Source organism: Diuraphis noxia, unplaced genomic scaffold (assembly GCF_037042655.1).
Source record: "Diuraphis noxia isolate RWA-SAM2 unplaced genomic scaffold, SU_Dnox_SAM2 contig0003, whole genome shotgun sequence".
Taxonomy (NCBI): Eukaryota; Metazoa; Arthropoda; class Insecta; order Hemiptera; family Aphididae; genus Diuraphis; species Diuraphis noxia.
Window position 1 is genome coordinate 18937231 of NW_028301713.1, and position 21272 is coordinate 18958502.

The following is a 21272-nucleotide window of genomic DNA, read 5'->3' on the forward strand; positions in this document are numbered from 1 at the left end:
CTCCCCCACCCGCATAAAAGAAATAATGTTCAGAATAAATAATTCATTTTTTGTTTATCATAAAAAATAATGATATTTTTTTTTATTTGTTGGTTAATACTATATTTATTTTTCAACACCTGTGTAAATAAGTTTTATTTTTCCTAGAATACAATAGGTACATGTTACAACTTCTCACAACGACTAACAGCGGCGTGCAGTTTGAGATTTAAGACTATTGAGATACACTATTTATCGGTCGTACACAGCTGCTCTCAATTTTATAACGTAATATATATCTTGTACTTAAGATTACATAATTTTGGAAGAAAATTATTCTCTGTATTGAATGGCTGGAATGGTTGAATGAAGATTTTTGTTTTAAATACCTATTTATTTATGGCTTTGAATTTATTTTATTTTACAGATTCGTTAATACCGCCAAAATCTGCAATTTTCAAAGTTTTTTTCGCAAAGTGGTTCCATAATCCGTATCTTATTCAATGAAGTACAGTGTATTCATTTTATTCAAAATCATAAAATTAACAATATTATTTTGCACATTTCATAATATAAGAAACTTATTCAAATCTATAATAAACTTTAATATGCATGTTATTCAAACTGTATTCACTTTTGGATGAAGCTAATAAAAACTAATCTAATACGATTTACTTAAAAATGAAAATTTTTAAATTTGTGTGGTACAGTTCAGGACAAAATATTAAGATGAACTTATAATTCTCACAAATTTGGCGAAGTAATGATGTTTAGTAGGCATCTTTTTTTGTATTGGTATACAAACTACAAAACTCAACGTTAAACAAAAACGTCCTTTTACTTGTACATAAAATCTAATTTATTTTTCGATTTTAAATATTTTAGCTTACCTGGGTGCAAACTTTTTCGTTCAGAATTAAATTTATGTTTGGTAACAAATCGTTACCAACCACAATAGGTATGCCAAACAACGTAGCATCGGTTTTCCATTGAAATATTTATCTACCCTTTCCCGAAAATATGTTCTCAGATTATTCAGAATTCAAAATAATTATTCAATTAGACGTTAATCGTTTTTTAACACTCACAGCTATCCAAATAAATTAAATTAAATTTATTATTGAAAATTTTTAAATTTGTGTGGTACAGTTCGGCCAACGAATAGAGGCAAGTGACCGTCGCTTGTAGTTAAATTTATTCAACAATAAGAGGTCCCATAAAACATATAATATTATTTATTGAAGTAGCCAGTGTATTAATTTTATTCAAAATCATAAAAATTACAATATCAATTTACAAGTTTCACAGTAATATTTATTCAAATATAAAATGGAATTAAAACAGTTTCGAATAAAAATATTCTAACCTAGCTACACCATCAATTTTAGATTATGAGTGGAGTGATTTTACAATAAATTGTTTTTTTGTATATTCGTTTATTTTTTGTGTCCTCTTACACGTTAAGTTTTCGAAATAATAATGCCTTGATTATTTATTTGAATTCATACAATTTAAGAGGAAATTTAAATTTAGTCTCAAAAGAGTAATATTATCGAGACCATGTATTCAATGTATACTGTATAGAAATACTAACATAAACATATTTATTAAAATTTAAATTATTTAGTGGATATTCAACGTTTTGATTTTCGAAAACAATATTTTTCTATACCATATATTCTCCTAGGCCACGTCTACAATGTCGATTGTACATCTGTATTAAATGTAACAACGGACACAAAGCGGCATATTTAATTTGCAATACCTACTTATTATTTAAACAGTTGATATTATATTATTACTATGTTGTTTTTCAGTCGTCGAGTTTCTTCGTTAAAACATTTAAAAATATTCTAACCTATACCAAATTTTTATTATGAAATGTTCTTGAAATTATAATGATGTAATTATCCATCTATAAATGCGTTTTACTTGATCAAAAATCTTGATAACTTAATAAAAGTTCATGCAGCGCTTATAATAGAAAATCAAAATATTAGGATGAATTTATAATTCTCACAAATTTGGCGAAGTAATAATGTTTAGTAGACATCTTCAGTAGCTTTCCCGGTTAGAGAGTGAATCTAGTTGGTGCATTGGTGATTTCAATTTTTTTCATACCCTGACGTTTTCAAAAGCATCGGAAAAAACAGAAAAGAAATTAAGTTGTAATTTTGATTTCTTTTGATTTTTTTTTTTATGAATGACAGTTAAAAAATATAAAAAATACATAGTAAACATTTTTTTTAATAGGCATTTGAATTTCGAAATTTGACAAAATAGGTAAAACTCACTAACATTTGCAATTTATTTTCAGTTGGAAATTTATAAAAATTTATCTTTTTAAATCTTAGATTTGAAAATTAAATACAAGATTTTTCATGAGTTTGTGTACTTTTATCAAATAAAAAATTCCTACCGAAAAGTTAAATTAAATGTTCATCAGTTTATGACCATTTGAATTACAATCAATTTCTCGTGTACCGATATTCTTATTTTAATTTTATTCAAAAACGAATAACTGGATTATCCTGAAATTTACACCATAAGTTTATTGTATTAATTCCTCTGATTGAATAAACTATAAAAATATTTAAACAATTTTTAAGTTATTTATAGAAATTTGAAATTTTTCGTTTATTTAGTATATTTTCTTTTATAAATGTCAATAAATTATTATTCAATGGATCAAGAAACTTGAAAACTTAACGTGACGTTTCCTATAAGCTTATAATATAATAGCAGTTGGAAAATTCTGCTGCAAAAGAAAATTAAAAGCCGTAGAATAAACATTTATCCACTCAGAATCGTGTTTCGTATACAATGATAATATATCATTGAATTAAAATTTAATATCATCCATTACTGTAACCCACTTGTAAACTACTTTATAGAAAATTTGTTTATAAGAGTGTTCACGATACCTCCGCCTTTATTCTTGTTGTTTCTTCGAACGGGTGACATCGTGTAATGATTAGATTACAGAGATTACCCAAGTATTTATAATGAAGTTTGTAGATCAAGAAATAAAACTCACAGTGGAAAATGTCGACCCGCCTACGAGTCTCCAATCGAGGCATGGGAAGCTTTTACCGAATACTTGTCGTGCTTTAGTTGTCGGGCCTTCCGGATGCGGCAAGACAAATTTGATTTATGCTTTATTGACTAACATCAATGGTATACGTTTTCACAACGTTTATATATATTCGAAAACACTCGATCAACCTAAATATAAAATGCTTTGTGAAATTTTAAAAGATGTAGAGGGCGTTCAGTTATTCACTTTTCACGAAAACGACGAGGTTATCCCACCAGAAAAAGCATTACCAGATTCTGTTTTTATATTTTACGATATTTTATGTGAAAATCAAAATATCGTACGTTCTTACTACACGCGTTGTAGACACAACAATATCGACGTGTTCTATCTAGCACAATCATTCGCTCGCATACCCAAACAACTTATTCGAGATAATAGCAACATGATTATATTATTCAAGCAAGACGAGACTAATTTAAAACACGTTTATATGGAACAATGTTCGGGTGATATGAACTATTCTGAATTTAAAGAGTTTTGTACTTTGTGTTGGAGTAGGGGGAGATTTAATTTCGTCGTGATAAGTAAAGACTGTGAACGTGACAACGGACGGTATCGACACGGTTTCGACACATTTGTCGTTGTATAAAACAATGTAGTTCATTCTCAACCATGGAAGACAGAAGTGCAGTGTTGAACGAATTAGTTATTGCCAAGAAAAACATTAAACGTAAATTTGAAGCATTGAAAAGAGGTGAAGCTGATATTCAATCTTATGTAACGCAAACATTTAAACCAATAATCGAACCGTTGAACAAATTACAAAATTCCGAAGCCGGTAATAATGAAATTATAGCTGAAGGTACCCCATATATAGCATCCGATAGCCAGTCTGAAATTTTTCGTACATTAGAAGAAGAGGAAAAAGATAAAATATATGGTCAAAAAAAATATTCTAATGGAAAAAGCAAGTTAGGTCAAGAAGAAGTAAAATTCAAAAACAACGCAATAATTATCAAAGATACGTCTTATCAGCTAACGCCTGGACTTGTTGAGTTATTATGTTTCAGATATCCAATGCAATATACTGATAATGATTTAAATACATATAAAGAAATACTAATACAAACTTCAGCACATTTGACACAGGACGGTGCAAAAATTAAGAAAGGTGGTACAAAATATACACAAATTATTCGCAAGCTATTTCCATCGGGAATGGGTGTGAAATTACAAACACATGATTTAGTATATTGGAATGACCCAAATGAGCTGGTTGATAGGTTGCGACTTCTTTTAGCCTCTCAATCTGCTGGAAACACTGGGGTTTCAAACGAAATATTATCTATTTTTGAAGAACTGTACGAATCTGGTATAACAAGGAAAATACCAAATGTATAAACGCAACATAGCTATCGAACTTCACAGACCGGCTAGGAAAAATTATACGAGGCGAAGAGTAAATGTGTATGGAAAAAACGATTTGTGGCAGGCTGACTTGGTCGAGATGATTCCACTTTCAAAGAAAAACAAAGGATATAATTATATTCTCTGTGTGATTGATTGTTTTACGAAATTCGCCTGGGCCGTACCATTGAAAACAAAAACAGGGTGTGAAGTGACCAAAGCCATGTCTACAATACTTGTAGATAGGTCGCCCAAACTGTTGCAGGTAGATAATGGCAAAGAATTTTATAATTCAAAGTTTGACATGTTAATGACTAAGCATAATATAAAAAAGTATAGCACATATTCCACGACAAAAGCCTGTTTTGTGGAAAGGTTTAATCGAACTTTAAAAACAAACATGTATAGAGAATTTACTGCTCTGGGTTCACAAGAATGGATATCAATTTTACCTGACCTAATCAATAATTACAACAATGCGAAACACAGAACGATTGGGATGACACCATTGCATGCAGACGAAAATCCTTCACTAGTTACTTTGAAACAACGTACAATCACTAATAGAAAAGTAAAATTTCATGTCGGCGATAAAGTTCGAATAAGCATTCACAAAGGAGTTTTCACAAAAGGGTATTTACCCAATTGGTCAACAGAAATATTTACAATAGTAAAAATAAATAAAACAATACCACCAACTTATCAGTTACACGATTATAATGATGGTCCAATAGCCGGCTGTTTTTACACCGAAGAATTATCTAAAACCAATTATCCAAATGATTATTTAATTGAAAAAATTGTGCGAAAGAAGGGGGACCAGATATATGTCAAGTCACCCACTTGATATATAACCCACTTGACCTAACCCATTTGACAATTCCCATAATTCATGGATACATAAGGACGATGTTAAAAAATAGTTTCAGTGGTTGTTCAGAAGTGAATCCGTTCGGTACAACGAATTATTATTATTTAAAAAATTCCATTTTATGTCACACCATGTCGTCGGCTATCTTGGACGTTCAGTGCATTATTGGAGTCAACAACAAGTACTTTATCAAAGAAATGTCTATAGTAGATACTGAAACATGGTCCAACCAACGCTGGATATTTAAACATACATCTTTAAAACAAGATGCAAAAAGTCAAAGTGTAAACAGTTGGCTGGAGCGTTTATATCATGGTTTATCGTTGGAATATGGTGATGTAGAGTATCGAGAAATACAGAAAATATTTCATTCGTTCAAATTCGAAAGAATTTACGTTAAGGGCTCTCAGAAACAACAGATTATCAGCGAGTTTATGCCACACGTCACAGTCTTCAATTTGGAAAACTCTGAATGCCCGCGGCTTTGTGAATTGAACGGAGAAACACTACCATGCTGTATTTTTCATAAGGATTTCAATCCACAAAAATGTACATTGTATAAAGTATTTGCATTGAAAAAATGGTACGTTAATAATGTTTAAGATTATAATTTTTTTTTTCTACATTGTACATTAAAGAAATATTATTCTTGTAATGTTTTTTCATGACATTATAATGGAAGTCGTACATTAGAGTTTTTGAAATATCTAATATAGCCATCCCGCATGTAATAGGTTTGTCAAATGTTATTTCTATGTTCTTCATGTGTACAGCACACACATTTTCACTATACAGGGTGATTCTTTTATCAAACAACACTTATATGGTGTTTGTGTGTAAATACCACCTAACATACACCTATAACACACAAACACCACCCAAAACCACCCAACTTTGGGAGGCTATATCTTGTAAACGGATTAACGAAAAATGAAAATTTAAACGTGAAAATTCATTGAAAAAATAGCCTTTTTAGTTTATGAAATTTTAAGTATAGGTTGTAATTTGAAAATCAAAAGTTTATAATGGTTAACCTGATAAATATAAGGGTGGATATATTTAAAAAAATATATAGTTCTAGAACAAGATGGTTCTAAAATTTTGAAAAAAAAAAAATTTGAAAAAAGTCAATAGTTTTTGAAATAATGAGTGTTGTTTGATAAAAGAATCACCCTGTATATTGTGACGTCCTTAAACGTAGGTTTGTTAACAAGTTTTTGCATCCTCAAGGCGTCAGTGACGAGTACAATTTTTTTGCGATTGCGTTTAGATTCCATCGTTTTTCCAAATATCTGTATAAAAGTAAATCAATAAATAAATAAATCATTACATATTAATAATAATAGTAATAATAATAATTAGTTCTATCTTAACTTACGGCATTATTCATATGCTTAAAAAAGTTTTCCTTGAATTTGTTTTTTGCATTTTTTCTCATTTCTGTGTTCTTATCTATATACGGTGCAAGCCAAGCAGTTTGAGCAATTGTACGACTCTGTGTACCTTATCCACTACTAGGCCCGCCGAAATTGATTGTTTGAGTGCCATATAATGAACAACATAATGTTTTTCTTGACGTGGAACGTCGCAAATAATTTTGTAACATTGCTACCATCAGGTTTTGTTGTTTCCGGTAAATAAGGTAAAACATTGTGCTCATCGTGCAAAGTATCGGGATATGACACATCAACATCGTAGATCAAACTGTAGGTGTAGGAACGGTTTGGAACTTAAATAAATAAATACTACAACGTATTATTTAGACACACACGTTTATTGTCCGAATACAATATATATATATATATTACGATTGTCACTGCGTACGACGTTGACGGCGGTCCGGCTAAAGCTGTCGCCGCCGTCACCGCCGCTGGCCGGGCCGGCGGCCGTGCCGCAGGCGGCGGCCAGACCGGTTGTCGGTCGCGATCTCGCGGACGTCGATAGAGACGCCGCGGTCGTTGCGATAACGACCGCGACATACTCCCCCCCGAGTCCACGAGACGCGACCGAGCAACCTAGTCCACGTGGAGGATTACCGGGTCCCCGGGCGTCACCTCCATGGCCTGGATCCACCGCTCCACCGTGGCTAGCTGCTGCTCCTGGGTGCCTGCTGGTGGAGTTAGCTGCTGCTCTGCTGGCTGCTGCACCACGGGCTGCTGGGCTTGCGGCTGCACCACGGGCTGCTGGGCTTGCGGCTGCACCACGGGCTGCTGGGCTTGCGGCTGCACCACGGGCCGCTCGTCGGTCGGGTCGGCTTGCGGCTGCCCCGCTGGCCGCCGGAACCGGCCACGTCCATCCCGGACGTCGTGGCGCTGGTACGCCGGTGCTGTTCGACGAGGTGGCACTCGCCCGGGTGGTCCTGCCCTGGGCCTGGCGGCTTCGGGCTGTGGGGTGTTCGCTCGGGTGGACCGGCGTCCCTCGGCGAAACCCCGCTCGAACAAGGCCCATGCAGTCGGGCTTGCTCGTATCCGGCCGAACGACGCGGTGGCCGCGCGTTCGGCCGACCAACCGCCCACCGTGTCCTCCGGTCCATCCCCGGAGAGCCTCCTGGCTTCCCGCAACAACTGCGCGGCCATTGCCCGGAGCTTCTCCACGTGAGTGGCAATCATGCCACGGGATGGCCGGTTGTTGCGGTTTGGTGGCGGGTTATTGGCGCGTTCTGCCATCTGAAACAAGGTATGATTAGTTAGTGTTCTCTGACGGTCCTACAGCTCGCTTCATCGCTGAGACATGTAACTTAGTAGGGTGTTTACCCTCCGTCAAGAACACTCCAGTTCCTAGTGGTTTACCCAACTTAACCGGACCTAACCATTTCGGGGCGAACCCCGCGTGAAAACGCTTCTCCGCACTTGACTGCGGATGCGCTTTGTAGTATACCCAATCCCCTACCGACAGATTGTTTCTTCCCGGGGATTCTGGGGGTATATGGGTCCTGGGGCCCTTGGGGCCGGAAACCACCGGGTCCCCCCCCTCTACCACAGGAATATCATCTGGTTCCACCGGAGAATCTTCGATTTCTACCGGAGGTTTCCGCGCTGCTCCGGACAACTCCGGACCATTTTTGCCCGCGTCCCGGGATCCTTCGGCCAGCTCGAGCTACCAATCTCCGGGGGCCTTGATCTCCCGACCAAACATCATTTTGGCCGGTGACTGTCCGGTGTTTCGGTTTTCCCTGTTTCTTACGGAGAACAACACGTGTGGCAGGTAGACATCCCACAGATGATGAGGCTTATCAACAAGTAAGGTTCGAAACCCTTTCTTCAACTCTTGATTTTGCCTTTCTACCGGGTTGGCACGCGGGTGGTATATTGGAGTCGTCCATCCTTCCACTCCCCACCTCCTTAGTGCGTCTCCTATTGCCTTGGACACGAACTGCGGGCCATTATCTGACAATAATGCCCTCGGGTATCCGAACCGTGGGAACAACTCCCGTTCGAATGTATCCACAATCGATTTGGTCGTCGCCTTTCCTAAGGGGTACGCCTCTACCCAGCGACTGTAACAATCAGTTACTACCAAAATCGTTGTCTTACCCCTCTGCGTTCGTGGGTATGGACCCATAAGATCGATGCTCAGCACCTCCCAAGGTTGCCGTGGGACTCGGGTGCATATCCGATCTTCTGGTTTGCGATTCAGTGGTTTTACACGTGCACAAACGTCGCACGCCCGCACGTAATTTCGCACTGCTTCACGCATACCGGCCCAAAAGAAACGACTCTTTATGCTTCGGTACATTTCTTTCCACCCTGGGTGATTCGCTGTATCGTGGTCGTGAAACCTTTGTAGCAGAATCTGGTCCTTGTCCACCGGAACAACCACCCCCTCTTCTCCATGCGCGATGGATCGTGGGTGGCGGTGCAACACCTTGTCCCGGATGATGTACAACTTCCGAAGACGACCGAACCTTGCACCGTCTCCGGAGAGTTTACCAACTATCTCCCGTATGTTCGGGTCATTTTGTTGCCACTCTCGGACAACTTGCCATGTGACGTTTTCGTCATCCCTCTTCGGCTGGATCGCTCCACACTGGGTTGCACCCACACCGGATCCTCCGGACACGCCGGACAGATCACCGAAGACTCCGGAAGTTTCTTCGGACACTCCGGGCCGAATCACAGGGGGATCGTGGATATTGTTCTCCAACGATTCTTCGTCCACTGTATTCGGTCCCACCGGACAACGGGATAGCGCGTCGGCTGCTTCATTTTCTACTCCAGGCACGTGCCGGATTTCAAAATCGAAAGCCCCGAGTTGTGGCGCCCATCGCGTTAGTTTGCTGTTGGTACAGCGGGCTTGCTGTAACCATCGGAGTGCCGCGTTATCCGTGAATAACATAAACTTACCAGACTCAAGATATGGCCTAAACCTGTCAACCGCCCAAACTATGGCTAGACATTCACGTTCGACTGCCGAGTATCTTCCCTGTGCTGGATTGAGTTTTTTGCTGGCGTAGGAAATGATTTTCCTATCACCACTCTCCCCCCGCTGGAAGAGCACGGCACCAACTCCGACTTCGCTTGCGTCGGTCTGTAGATTGAATGGCTTACCCGGAAGAGGAGGGCAGAGCCGTGGTGCGGACACCAAAGACTCCTTCAACTTCCGGAACGCCTCTTGCTCAATTTCTGACCAACGCCATTTGGTCCCTTTGGCCAACAGACTCGTGAGTGGTGCTGTGATCTCGGCGTAGTGTGGCACGAATTGGCTGTACCAACCACAAACGCCTAATACCCGTAACACGTCCTTTGTCTTTTTTGGGACCGGTAGTTCTTGAATCGCCGTCAGTTTCTCCGGTTCCCGGTCTATTCCTTCACCGTCCACGACGTGTCCTAGGAATTTGATCTGTGCCACCCCGAATGTACATTTTTTCGGTTGGCACGTCAGACCGTAAGACTGGAGTCGCTCCAAGACTCTCTGCAAGTGGTTTAGATGTTGATCGGGACTCTCCGAGTATACCACAATATCATCCAAATAAACCAACACAAATTTACCAACTAACCCACGGAAGACCTCGCTTACCAAGCGACAGAATGTGGCGGGGGCGTTTTTAAGTCCAAAAGGCATTACTCTGAACTGGAATAATCCTATTTGGGTCCTAAACGCCGTGAGTGGACGTGTCTCTGGTGAGAGACCCACCTGCCAGTATCCTGATTTCAAATCCATGGTGCTGTAAATCTTCGCTCCACCCATTCCTCGGACCATGTCATGGAGATCCGGCATCGGGTGAGCGTCCGACTCCGTCTGCATGTTCAGACGGCGATAGTCAACGCAGAATCTACGTGAGCCATCCTTTTTCTTCACGAGTACCACCGGTGCAGCCCATGGAGAGATGCTAGGTTCAACAAAACCCTGTTCTTCCATGTCTCGCACCATTTCGGCAATCACCTCGTTTTCTCTCGGGAGTACCCGTAAGCGTTTAGAGCCACCGGATTTGGATCCTTGAGACGGATCTGGTGCTCTATCACCCGAGTTCTGCCTACTTCTCCGGAGAAAACCTCCGGATATTGGCATAGGACTTCTTTGACCCGCATACCGTACTCTCCTTCGGGTAATCCTGCGGTTGTTAGGTCCACTCCTACGGTGACCGGAGTTACTGGATTTCTCCAACTCACGGAAACACGTCTTTCTTTCCCCAGGTGGATTATGCAACCGCTATAGTCCCAAGCGACTTGTTGCTCCACGAGGAAATCATGACCCAGGAAGACATCTCCGATGAGATCGTCTAACACTGCTGCCCTGAAGCTTACCTCCAGATCCACTATCTGGGCCCGAAATTCGGAAAACTCCGTAATTTCTTGGGTCCGACCGTCCGCCATCCGGACAGTCTCCGGTTCTTCGGTAAAACTCCGGCCAAACTTCTTTGCCACCCACGGTTTGACGTATGTCCTCGCCGCCTGGGAGTCCAGTAGCGCTACTACTGCCCCGAGTGCAAACTCTAGTTCTATGGCCGGTAACGGAATATCCGTTACTGTAGTTTTCCCCGTTGACACCGTTGCAATGGCTGGAGACTCTAACACTCCGGTCCGCAGATCCGAAAAGAGTTCTCTCAACTCGAACTTTGAGTCCGTATCTGAGTCTCTCCTCTTGCACTTTTCCCGTGGATAAGGAATAAACTCCTCGGAAAAATCTTCGGCTGTGACCGGACAAATTAACAACTCCTGTGTTAACTCATCTTGTTCCGCATCACTTGAAATGCTGTCCGCGACATTTTTATTGGAAACATCACTCACTTCGGTGGGATTTTCACTTTTGTCCGGAACACTTTCGACTCTTAAAGATTTTCCCGACCTGTTGTCCAGGTGGTCGGAACCCGTTTCCATCACCGAATCATTTTCCCGGTCCATTGTCACGAACTGTGGTACCTTTACCGGAACGTCGTTTTCAATGGGTTTTCTCGGGTGATTTCGGCGCTTTCTCCGGTGTTTCTCCGGAGGCTCGACGGTTTTCACCGGACAACTCCTCACTCCGGAGCTTATCTTCGGGTGACCAAAGTTTTTCTCCGGAGGAATGCCGTTCTTACCGGATTTTACCGGTTCAGAACTCTTTTGGTCCGACTTCTTCGGGCCATTTCCCGAGTCTCCGGTCCGTATTGCTCCGAAGTTCCGTTTTTTCGGGTCAGTTCTTGTAATTTGTGGTTCCTGTATCGGAACGTTACTCACTGCCCGAGTTGAACTTCGTTGCTTACCACTCTTCGGACGACTCGTGACTTTTCCGCCGGTTACTTCCTGGCCGGCCGGGACCCGGCGGTCCCGCCGGTCGTTTTGGCGTTTCCCGACTCCGACTTTCTTTTTGGACATGCAGCTTGCCAGTGGTCATGACTACCACATACCCTGCATCCTGCTCCCGAAGATAGTCGTTGCATCGGATTCGGCACCTGGGATTTCTCAGCACTCTCAGCTTTTCGTTTATCCAACCATTTTAACTTTGGTGGTACGTTGGTGCTCACTCCCGCCTTATCCGATATTACGGCCTTGCTACCATCCAGAACATGGGCAAGCGCTCGTAATTCGCTGAACGATTTCAGTCGCTGTATACGTGCATGAATTCTAAATTCATCACGCATGAGTCCAATCACTGTCATTACCACCGCTTCTTCTGTCAGACCAAGGTTTAACCTCCGATACAACTGGTACTTGTGTAGGACATACTCCCCCAGTGTTTCGGTCTTGGTCTGAGCGGTGCTCAACAATTCTGATTGCAGACTCGACTGCAACTCGTCCCCGTTGAACTTTTCCAATAGTTCAGACCTGAACTCTTGCCATGGTAAGTCCAACGCTCTCATGGTTCCCCACCATGTTCCTGCCTGTGCCTTCAGCTGAGGGGCCAAAACGGTCACCCATCTAGCCTTGTGGATACCAGTTTCTTCAAGTATTGCCTCGGCCTGGAGCAAAAACCGCACTGGGTCTTCCTCCCTCTTACCGGCAAACTCTGGTATCGACGCACGGGCCATATTTAGCTCATTTTGAGGGATGAGCAGGCTGTCCGGGAAATGCACGCGTTTTACTCCGGAAAAACTACTCCGTAACGCTTCCTCATGACTTCCGCCGGACACTTCACCGGACACTCCGGACAGATTACCGAAGACTCCGGACATTTCACCGGACACTCCGGACCGGTTACCGGAAACTCCGGAAGAACTCCGATTTCTCGGGTTTTCCCCGGTCAATCTGCTCCGTATATTCGCCCATCGGCTCTCAAAACTCACACTTTGAGTTTTGACCGGACGATTTTGACTTTCGTCCGGGCAAATCTGATTGGCTCCGGATATATGGCTGGTTGATGGTTGTTGGGAATTTTCACGGCATGAGCAACTTGCTTGCTCCACCCGCTCGGTCGACCTATGCTTTTCTTCTGCTAACTCCCGCTCCAAGCGTTCCACGCTCTCGCTGAGAGTAGCGATTGTCAATTGTTGCTTGTCGACCGTTGTTTCCAACCCCTCCAGCCTGTCTAACATCTGCTCCATAAACTGATTTATCAAGTTCTTTTCAGAGTTGACCTCATCCTCCTCAGTTTGAGCCTCCGATGTTTTCCCTTCCGGTACCTGGGCTGACGTCTCGTCAGTTTCCCCAAACCGTACTGATCTTGGGTCAATGCTTTCCTTGGTCCGAATATACTCTTCTAAAGCCAAGAGTTTATCGGCCTTGGACCCCCCGGTCTCAATACCACGTTTCAATAATTCCCTGTTAATATCGACAATATTTAACTCACTAATGCATTTAGTAACCATTGTGCAGATTAAATTTAATTGCTATTATCTATCTAATTAAATTACGATGGATACGATATTACGTAACTCGGGCTATCGCTGGTAGAGATATGTACTTTCCAATCTATAAATAGCCTAAACCAAGTTTAGCACTGAAGGAATTACGCTAAATTATGCAAATTTTGCTACCATTTACCACCTTAGATTGGACAAGCCCTTAATATTTTATTAATAATAAAAAAAAAAAATCTGAATAAAAATATTAGGAACCGGTATGATCAGGACACCTATTGTAGGTTCTTTTAACCTGATATGTGCTAATTTACTTTAATTTACGTAAAATTATTTTTATTAAAATTAGCACTTACCTTACTCCTTACTCGACTGCGCCAATGTAGGTGTAGGAACGGTTTGGAACTTAAATAAATAAATACTACAACGTATTATTTAGACACACACGTTTATTGTCCGAATACAATATATATATTATATATATTACGATTGTCACTGCGTACGACGTTGACGGCGGTCCGGCTAAAGCTGTCGCCGCCGTCACCGCCGCTGGCCGGGCCGGCGGCCGTGCCGCAGGCGGCGGCCAGACCGGTTGTCGGTCGCGATCTCGCGGACGTCGATAGAGACGCCGCGGTCGTTGCGATAACGACCGCGACAAAACCCATATTTGAATTTTCATCCAGTTGTTCTAACAATGATAACGCCGAATTAACGTCGCCTTCATACCATTTAAAATTATTTAAAGGTAATTTTTTCTTCATAGACCACCCGTACAAATTGCACGCATCAATGTATATAATGTAGTTATGTTCTTTATTGGAATCGTAACTGGTTGCGTCAGGATGATTAGACTTTGAATATCGTTTGCTAGCCTGCGTCATCCCACTCCTGATTCCTTTCTCCACCGCGAGCAACATCGTATAATCAGATATTAACTCAATCTCGACTTTAGTATGTTTTAACATACATGCAAAAGAAAACCCTGGCGCAGTGTAATAATAAGCCGGGTCAAAGCCGTAAATTTTAAAACATAAATTTCTAAAATTTTGAAACACATCTGCCAGTATGAGGGTGTCAATTTTTAAATACAAGTCACTGTATTCACCCAGATTTTTACACTTAAATTTATCCCATACTTTAAGTGCATGTTCATAATCTTCGTCTGGAATGTGCTCATCCTGAAGCGAGGAATAAAATGTATGTTTGGCCGGAAGAGATGTTTCGTTTAGTTTTCCCCAATCGCTCAAATATACATAAGGAAAACAACCTTTTCGCGTTGTTAATGGCAATTCATCTTTTGTGAATACTTTCGACGTTTCATTAAATTTGTCTTGACCTGCCGCAACTAAATCATTTGCCAAGCTGGACAAACTCGAGCTCATAAACCTCAACGAATCTATAAATCTAATACTAAACCGGTTATTAATATGTTTTGTGAATGACATATTCTTCTCCTCGCTGTTGGGGATGACTGAAATTTTTTTATTGTCAAACCAAAGTTTTCGAACGATAAAATGTGCATCGTAATTTGATAAATTATGAAACACACATGCCACAAAGTCCGGACGCTTCAGTTTAAGGTTGCACGAACTGCACAATGTACACCTAAACTTCCCAGTTAAGTTACAATGATCTTCAACTTTAGTGACATCGTTTAAAACAAACGATTTATCGCACACCTGACATTTTGTTGCTTTAGAGTGTTTTAAAATCTCTTCCGCTGTCATCTTAATACTTATATTTGTACATAAAAGCATATCGATTCGATTTGCAATTTCGGTTACATCTTTCACGAATCGTAGAGCTATCGAATCGTAACTCGTATTTTCATTTCCTCTATAAACAATAGGTTTCCTAGGTATTTTAAATTTTTTCAACAGCGCTTCAGGAACGTTATTTGATACTACATGTATACAATAACTCATACAATTATGGTTTTGAATAAGCTTAGTGTTAGGACCTGCATTAGCATTATTTTTGTCTAGTATACTTTCAAAATCAGTGAATATTATGAACGGGTGGAACTGAGTATGTTCCACTTTATCAAACTTGACTTTTGTGTTAGTTGTTGGCATAATTGGCGAAATTGATTTATGATCCCCGCAGAATTGCTTTTGGTAACGCAGGCCCTCAATAGCGGTTTTTGCTGGTGTGTTGTTAAATTTAGATAAACATCTTTTGTAATACTTCGAATAATGTTTGTTTGACGTCATTTGATTATTAATAAGTCTCGAAAAATTGGTTATCAGACAGAAGTGATGTTTCGTGTTATTTTTTTTTTTTTTTTTTTATTTTAAATAAAAGATTAATTGTACAATTATAATATATACAATAATACAATAATTCTTAAATTTATACCTACCTTCTTTAAGCATAGCTTGTGATGAAGGTAGGGAGTTAATATTACTTACTAATAATAATATACAAATTGCTTATGATAACAGGATAAACAAGTTTAGTAATTATATACAAAATATACAAGTTAATTGAAATAAATGAAGTAAAGATTAGAACAAAATATAAAATATAATATAATATAATATAATATATAATGGTTAATATTAAGATATAGGTACATTTTATTCAATATTTAATATCAACCAATTTTTAATAATATTTTTTGCATATTTAGGATTTTCGATTATTTTCTTTTTTAAATCTAAATCTAGGGAGTTATAAAATTTCGGACTAAGATAATCCACAAACCTTTGACCAAATGAAGTTAACGTATAATTAATTTTAGTATCATATGCCCTAATTTCCCTAGTTTGTTTGGATTTATCTATATTAAACCAATTTTCCCTATTTTTTACTACCCACATAATTGCAATTTTCTTATACAGTGAATTAATAGGCAAAACTTTAAATTCTTTATAGTTTTGAGACGTAGATCCTTCTAAACAGTATTTATTTAGACATATTCTAATAATTTTATTTTGTTGCAGTTGTAGTGGTTTAATAGCTTTTTGAGTAAGACCTCCACATACTCTAATGCCATATTGAAAGACCGCTTGATATAATGATAAATATATATTACGTACAATGTTAATAGGAAAAATATCTTTAAGTTTACAGAATTTATGCACTGATATTCTTAAACGATTAACTATGTTATCTATATGTACATTCCACCTTAGGTTTTCATCAAAGGTAATACCCAGGTATCGTGTAAATGGTACTTTTGAAATTGATTTGCAAATATTATTATTACATTGCTCCTTATCTCTACAATAATGGACAGTGATTTTATCGGAAGGCATATTTTCTTTGTTTATAGTAAAAGTCATAAAAACTGTTTTTTTTTATATTTAATAATAGTTTCCTTTAGCTTAAATGATTGACAACTCTTGTCAATTCATTTTCCGACTTTAGATATACTGAATCCCAAGTGGGACCAGAAAAAAGCAAACATGTATCATCTGCATATGTAATTATTTTCCCATCAATTTTTAGATTGCATATAGTATTTATGTATAGTATAAAAAAGATCGGACCAAGTACACTGCCCTGAGGTACTCCACATATTATTTCCCTTTCCTCACTTAGAACACCATTTATCATAACTATTTGATTTCTTTTAAATAAATAACTTGTAAACCATTTTATACTACTTGTTTTCATACCAAAACTAGGTAGAATTCTAATTAATTCCGAATGATTTACCATGTCGAACGCTTTAGCAAGATCTAGAAAAAATTTTATTAGTTATTAGATATTAATAGCAAATTGTAGTGGTTATCTTTTTCCGTAGATGTTTTAAGGGGATATACGATAGTCATATCAGGTTTATTTGATGCATGTTTGTTCTGTATTGTTCGGGATCCGTTTTTTAATCCGTAAACATTAACTGAAACTGACGGATTGAATTTTTCAAATTTGTTTCTTTATGTCTTTATAGTTTACCGGATAAATTAAATGAGAAAAATCGTAGAGGTTTTCGAGATCGTCGTAATGTTTTCCTACTTTATGAGCAATGTGTTGATTGACATGTCTAGATAGAATTGAATATTTGAAACACATGTCATCGCTGTTTTGACAATTAAGCACACACTTTTTTGATTTTATGTCATTCGGAAGTTGTATGTATGACGACCCTCTTAACGGAATATATTTATAGACACCTACTACCAGCCCATTAATAGATTTAAGTGTAAGTCCACTGTCTTTTGACTTATACACTTCCTGTTCCTCCAGTAATTTATTATAATCTTGTTCTATTTGTTTGTGAATATCATTAGCCAGAAAAAATTCTTTTGCCGCAGTTTTGAAAGCCCTGTTTTCATCAGATTCGGGAATTTTAGGATTGTGGTATGTCGCTTCCAATTTCAGGTTGTATTTTATTTCGCCGTCAAAACTGTTAATTAACTGGATTATATGTGGTTTAGTGTTATTTAAAAATGTTTTATAATTTAATAATTGGGTGTCGAAATTTCTTATATAATATTCTCTGCATATCTCGTTTAAAGAAGAATTTATTAAATTAAAACCACCTTGTAAAACTTCTAATAATCTACGGCGTTTTGTTCTTATATTGTAGGTCGATGTTTCGGAATTATTAACTACATAAAAAAAAAAATATATATATAAGTATAATATTAAAACTAAAAAGTTATAACTATAAATACCATCGTATCTCGATTGTTCAGACACTGGACGCTTATGATTCCGCCTGGGTGTACCTAAAATAATTAATTGAATAAACGGGTCATATAACTAAAGATAATATTATACATACATACATTGGTTCGAAGAGCCAGGTGGTAGGTATATCCTCGACGTAAATATTATCAGATATTTCAATCATTCTAGACCGATCTGAAAAAACAAACAAATAAATATTGTCATAAAATTATAATATGTATCGTACTTTCAAATAAGCCACTTTTTTCGGCCCTGTCCAACGCTTCAAGACATACATCATCGTTGCCGTCATCAAACCCGTTGTTATCATCTATGTTAAAAATTTTAATTTAGTATAAGTTCAAAACATTTGATATATACCTACTTTCACTCAATCCATTTTTTTCGGTCTCATCTAACACTGCAATACAAAAATCATCATCATCTTCAAAGGTTGTATCATCTGTAAAATATAAATTATGTAAATTATTTAACTATAAATATGTATATAAATCATACTTGTAGTTGTAGCTGAAGTTGTAATTGGCTGTGCATTACTTGTAGCTGTAGTTGTAATAGTCTGTGCATTACTGTTTAAAATACCTAAAATGGAACAATACTGTTATTTCAAACGCGAATTAAATACTACTATCATGTACGTACGGTTGTATATACTAAACCCCTTTTAACGCTCAGATAGCATATTTTATTATACGAGTATTAATTTATTAAGTGAAAAATAAAAATCAGTGTTATATGGTTGGAATATAGCGCGCTCGCGCGCGCACACACACACACGCTCGCGAGCGGTTGAAAATAATATAAGCATAGTGATAAAAATAATATTTTCACCGATAGAATCCTAATATTGTATAAAATTTACTCACCGTGAATACTTTTCATGTGTCGTTGGAGAGAATCGTTTCTAGTAAAATTATTTAGACAAATAGTACACTTAAATTGTTTAGTACTATAATGGTACTTTACATGCCTGAACAAAGCGTCTTTCCGCGAGAAAACAGAAACACATTGATCACATTTAAACATTTTGAATTATTATTTCAATAAACACACCAGAGCGATATCACTGTGAAAACAGTACTAAATCAGTGATACTGTGCAATACCCGTATATAACGAAGAGAGAGAAAAAAAATATGTCAGCATTCTCGTATTACCAGAGAAAAAAATGCTTTAAAAGTATCACTTTGAAATTAAATATCTTTTAATAACACAATACCTTTTTAGTACAAATTACGACTTATACTGATTTAATAAGATAATGTCTCATTATTTTTAATTCATATTGAAATGGAAGGGATTTAAAGTGTTGGATATTAAAAAAAAAAAATGTATGTATGTGTGTGAAAACATTTTGCAATGTATTAATTTGTATGTAAGCAACCATGATGTGATAGCAGCTTCTTTGTCTACCCTGGTGCACGTGCCGAATTGCAATTTTGAGTGTGCGAAAACATCTCGGGATTTATATGCAAGCAATACTAAACATAAAATATGGTAAATGAATTCTTTGGAGGCATACTGTCACCCACACACCCCGTGTAATAAAATAATGTAGACAAACATGGTCACTACAGTCATGTTAATCGGATCCACGGTACTGAGTATATGCATCATTTGCGTTCATCGTGAATACTTTTCATGTGTCTAATAATTTTTTATACACATTAAAAAATTTCAACGTTTCCAAGATTTTTTTTTAAATGTCGTACAACAGTCAAGCATCTGATATAAACACACCTAACGTTTCAGCGGGCTTCATTGACTTTTTAGCGAATGGAGTGTTTGATGAAATGGCAAGTTTATTTATACATACGATATTATATATCTATATATCTATATAAATCTATGTATATTTTTTAGCTATCAAATACACAGAGACGTGTGTTTTATGAAAATGTATTAAGCCAGGAAGACAATATTTCTGTTGTCGAAGTTAGTATGACAAAATATTATTGTAGTACTTACCAACTTTATATTATGCTGTTTTAGGTTAGAAACGACGCTAGGCATAAATTTGACGATTGTGTTTGACCAACAACAAACAAACGGTTTTATGTACATTGTATTATTGTTTTATGCATTGAGTATACAAAATATGTACTATCATAGATAAACAAAATGATATTGACTTTTGGGGCTGTGAAGAGGCTGATGATATTTGTCTTGAAGCACTGGAAAGATTTTCTGGGGTGAAGAATACGCAAATGATGAAAAATTACTACTAAAAGCTTGTATTGAATCTAATAACTAACACCTATTATATATTAATTGTAAAATAAAAAATTCATTAAAATAAAAAAACTATACATATATTATATAACATGATTTATTAATCTATCAATTTTACATTAGAAAAATATATATTATATATTTTTGTAACCTTTTGCCTTAAACAAATATTGTACCTTTTCTTTCTCAAAAAAAAAAAAAAAAAATAAATAAATAAATAAAAAAAACAAAAAACAAAAAATATATATGTATTTATAAATCTTTGTCGGATGACGGCGGCACCTATGGCTGGGCAGGGAGCGGTGGGATGTGGTGGTGGTGGCGGTGGTGGTGGTGGCGTTGGCGGTGGTTTCAGTAGTGGCTTTTTTACCCTACTGTAGTATATTGTTTCTTGCACTTACTTTGGCTTTCGTCAGTTCGCAGTGTGTTTTGTACGTTAGACTTCGATCTAAGTAGACTCCAAGGTTCTTGGGGTGGTCACAGTGTTCAAGATCTACGGCATTCCATTTGATCGTAAGCATTCTTTTTGCATCTCGGTTTCTTAAGTGGAAAGCACAAACCTGAGTTTTGGTCGGATTTGGTTTCAGACGGTTGGTGTAATAATATCTGGTCAGCTCTTCTAGAGTTTTTTTAAGTGCATTTTCGATTATTTCAAATTTTAGTCCTTGTGCTGTTAGAGCAAGGTCGTCAGCATATATGAAATGCTTCGTTCTATCACAAATTAGTTGGTCGTTCGTATACACGTTAAATAACATTGGTGCTAGTACACTCACTTGCGGGAGGTCGTTTCTTTGAGTCTTCCTCGAGTGCGAATTTTTCTTTGTAGCTCTCATACAGGGTTTCCAAATTTTTGTGCATGTCTGCTATATAGTTTTGGTGGCACCCTCG

The 21272-nt window shown here is 37.8% G+C and overlaps 1 protein-coding gene and 1 pseudogene across 1 annotated transcript; one reads left to right on the plus strand and one right to left on the minus strand.

Annotated features, from left to right (window-relative positions):
• Nucleotides 1–7188: 7188 nt before the first annotated feature.
• Nucleotides 7189–13910, minus strand: LOC149056930 (uncharacterized). Its single transcript, XM_089223539.1, has 2 exons — nucleotides 13869–13910; nucleotides 7189–7963 (listed from the first exon to the last, which is right to left on the minus strand). Exon 2 carries the CDS (start codon nucleotides 7961–7963, stop codon nucleotides 7313–7315), a length of 651 nt encoding a protein of 216 aa, XP_089079665.1. The 5' UTR covers nucleotides 13869–13910; the 3' UTR covers nucleotides 7189–7312.
• Nucleotides 13911–19855: 5945 nt separating this feature from the next.
• On the plus strand, nucleotides 19856–20406 carry LOC149056931 (uncharacterized; annotated as a pseudogene).
• Nucleotides 20407–21272: the final 866 nt, after the last annotated feature.

Excerpts from the sequence above, each read along its gene's own strand:
- LOC149056930 (XM_089223539.1), bottom strand. The coding sequence starts at position 7,963 with ATGGCAGAACGCGCCAATAACCCGCCACCAAACCGCAACAACCGGCCA.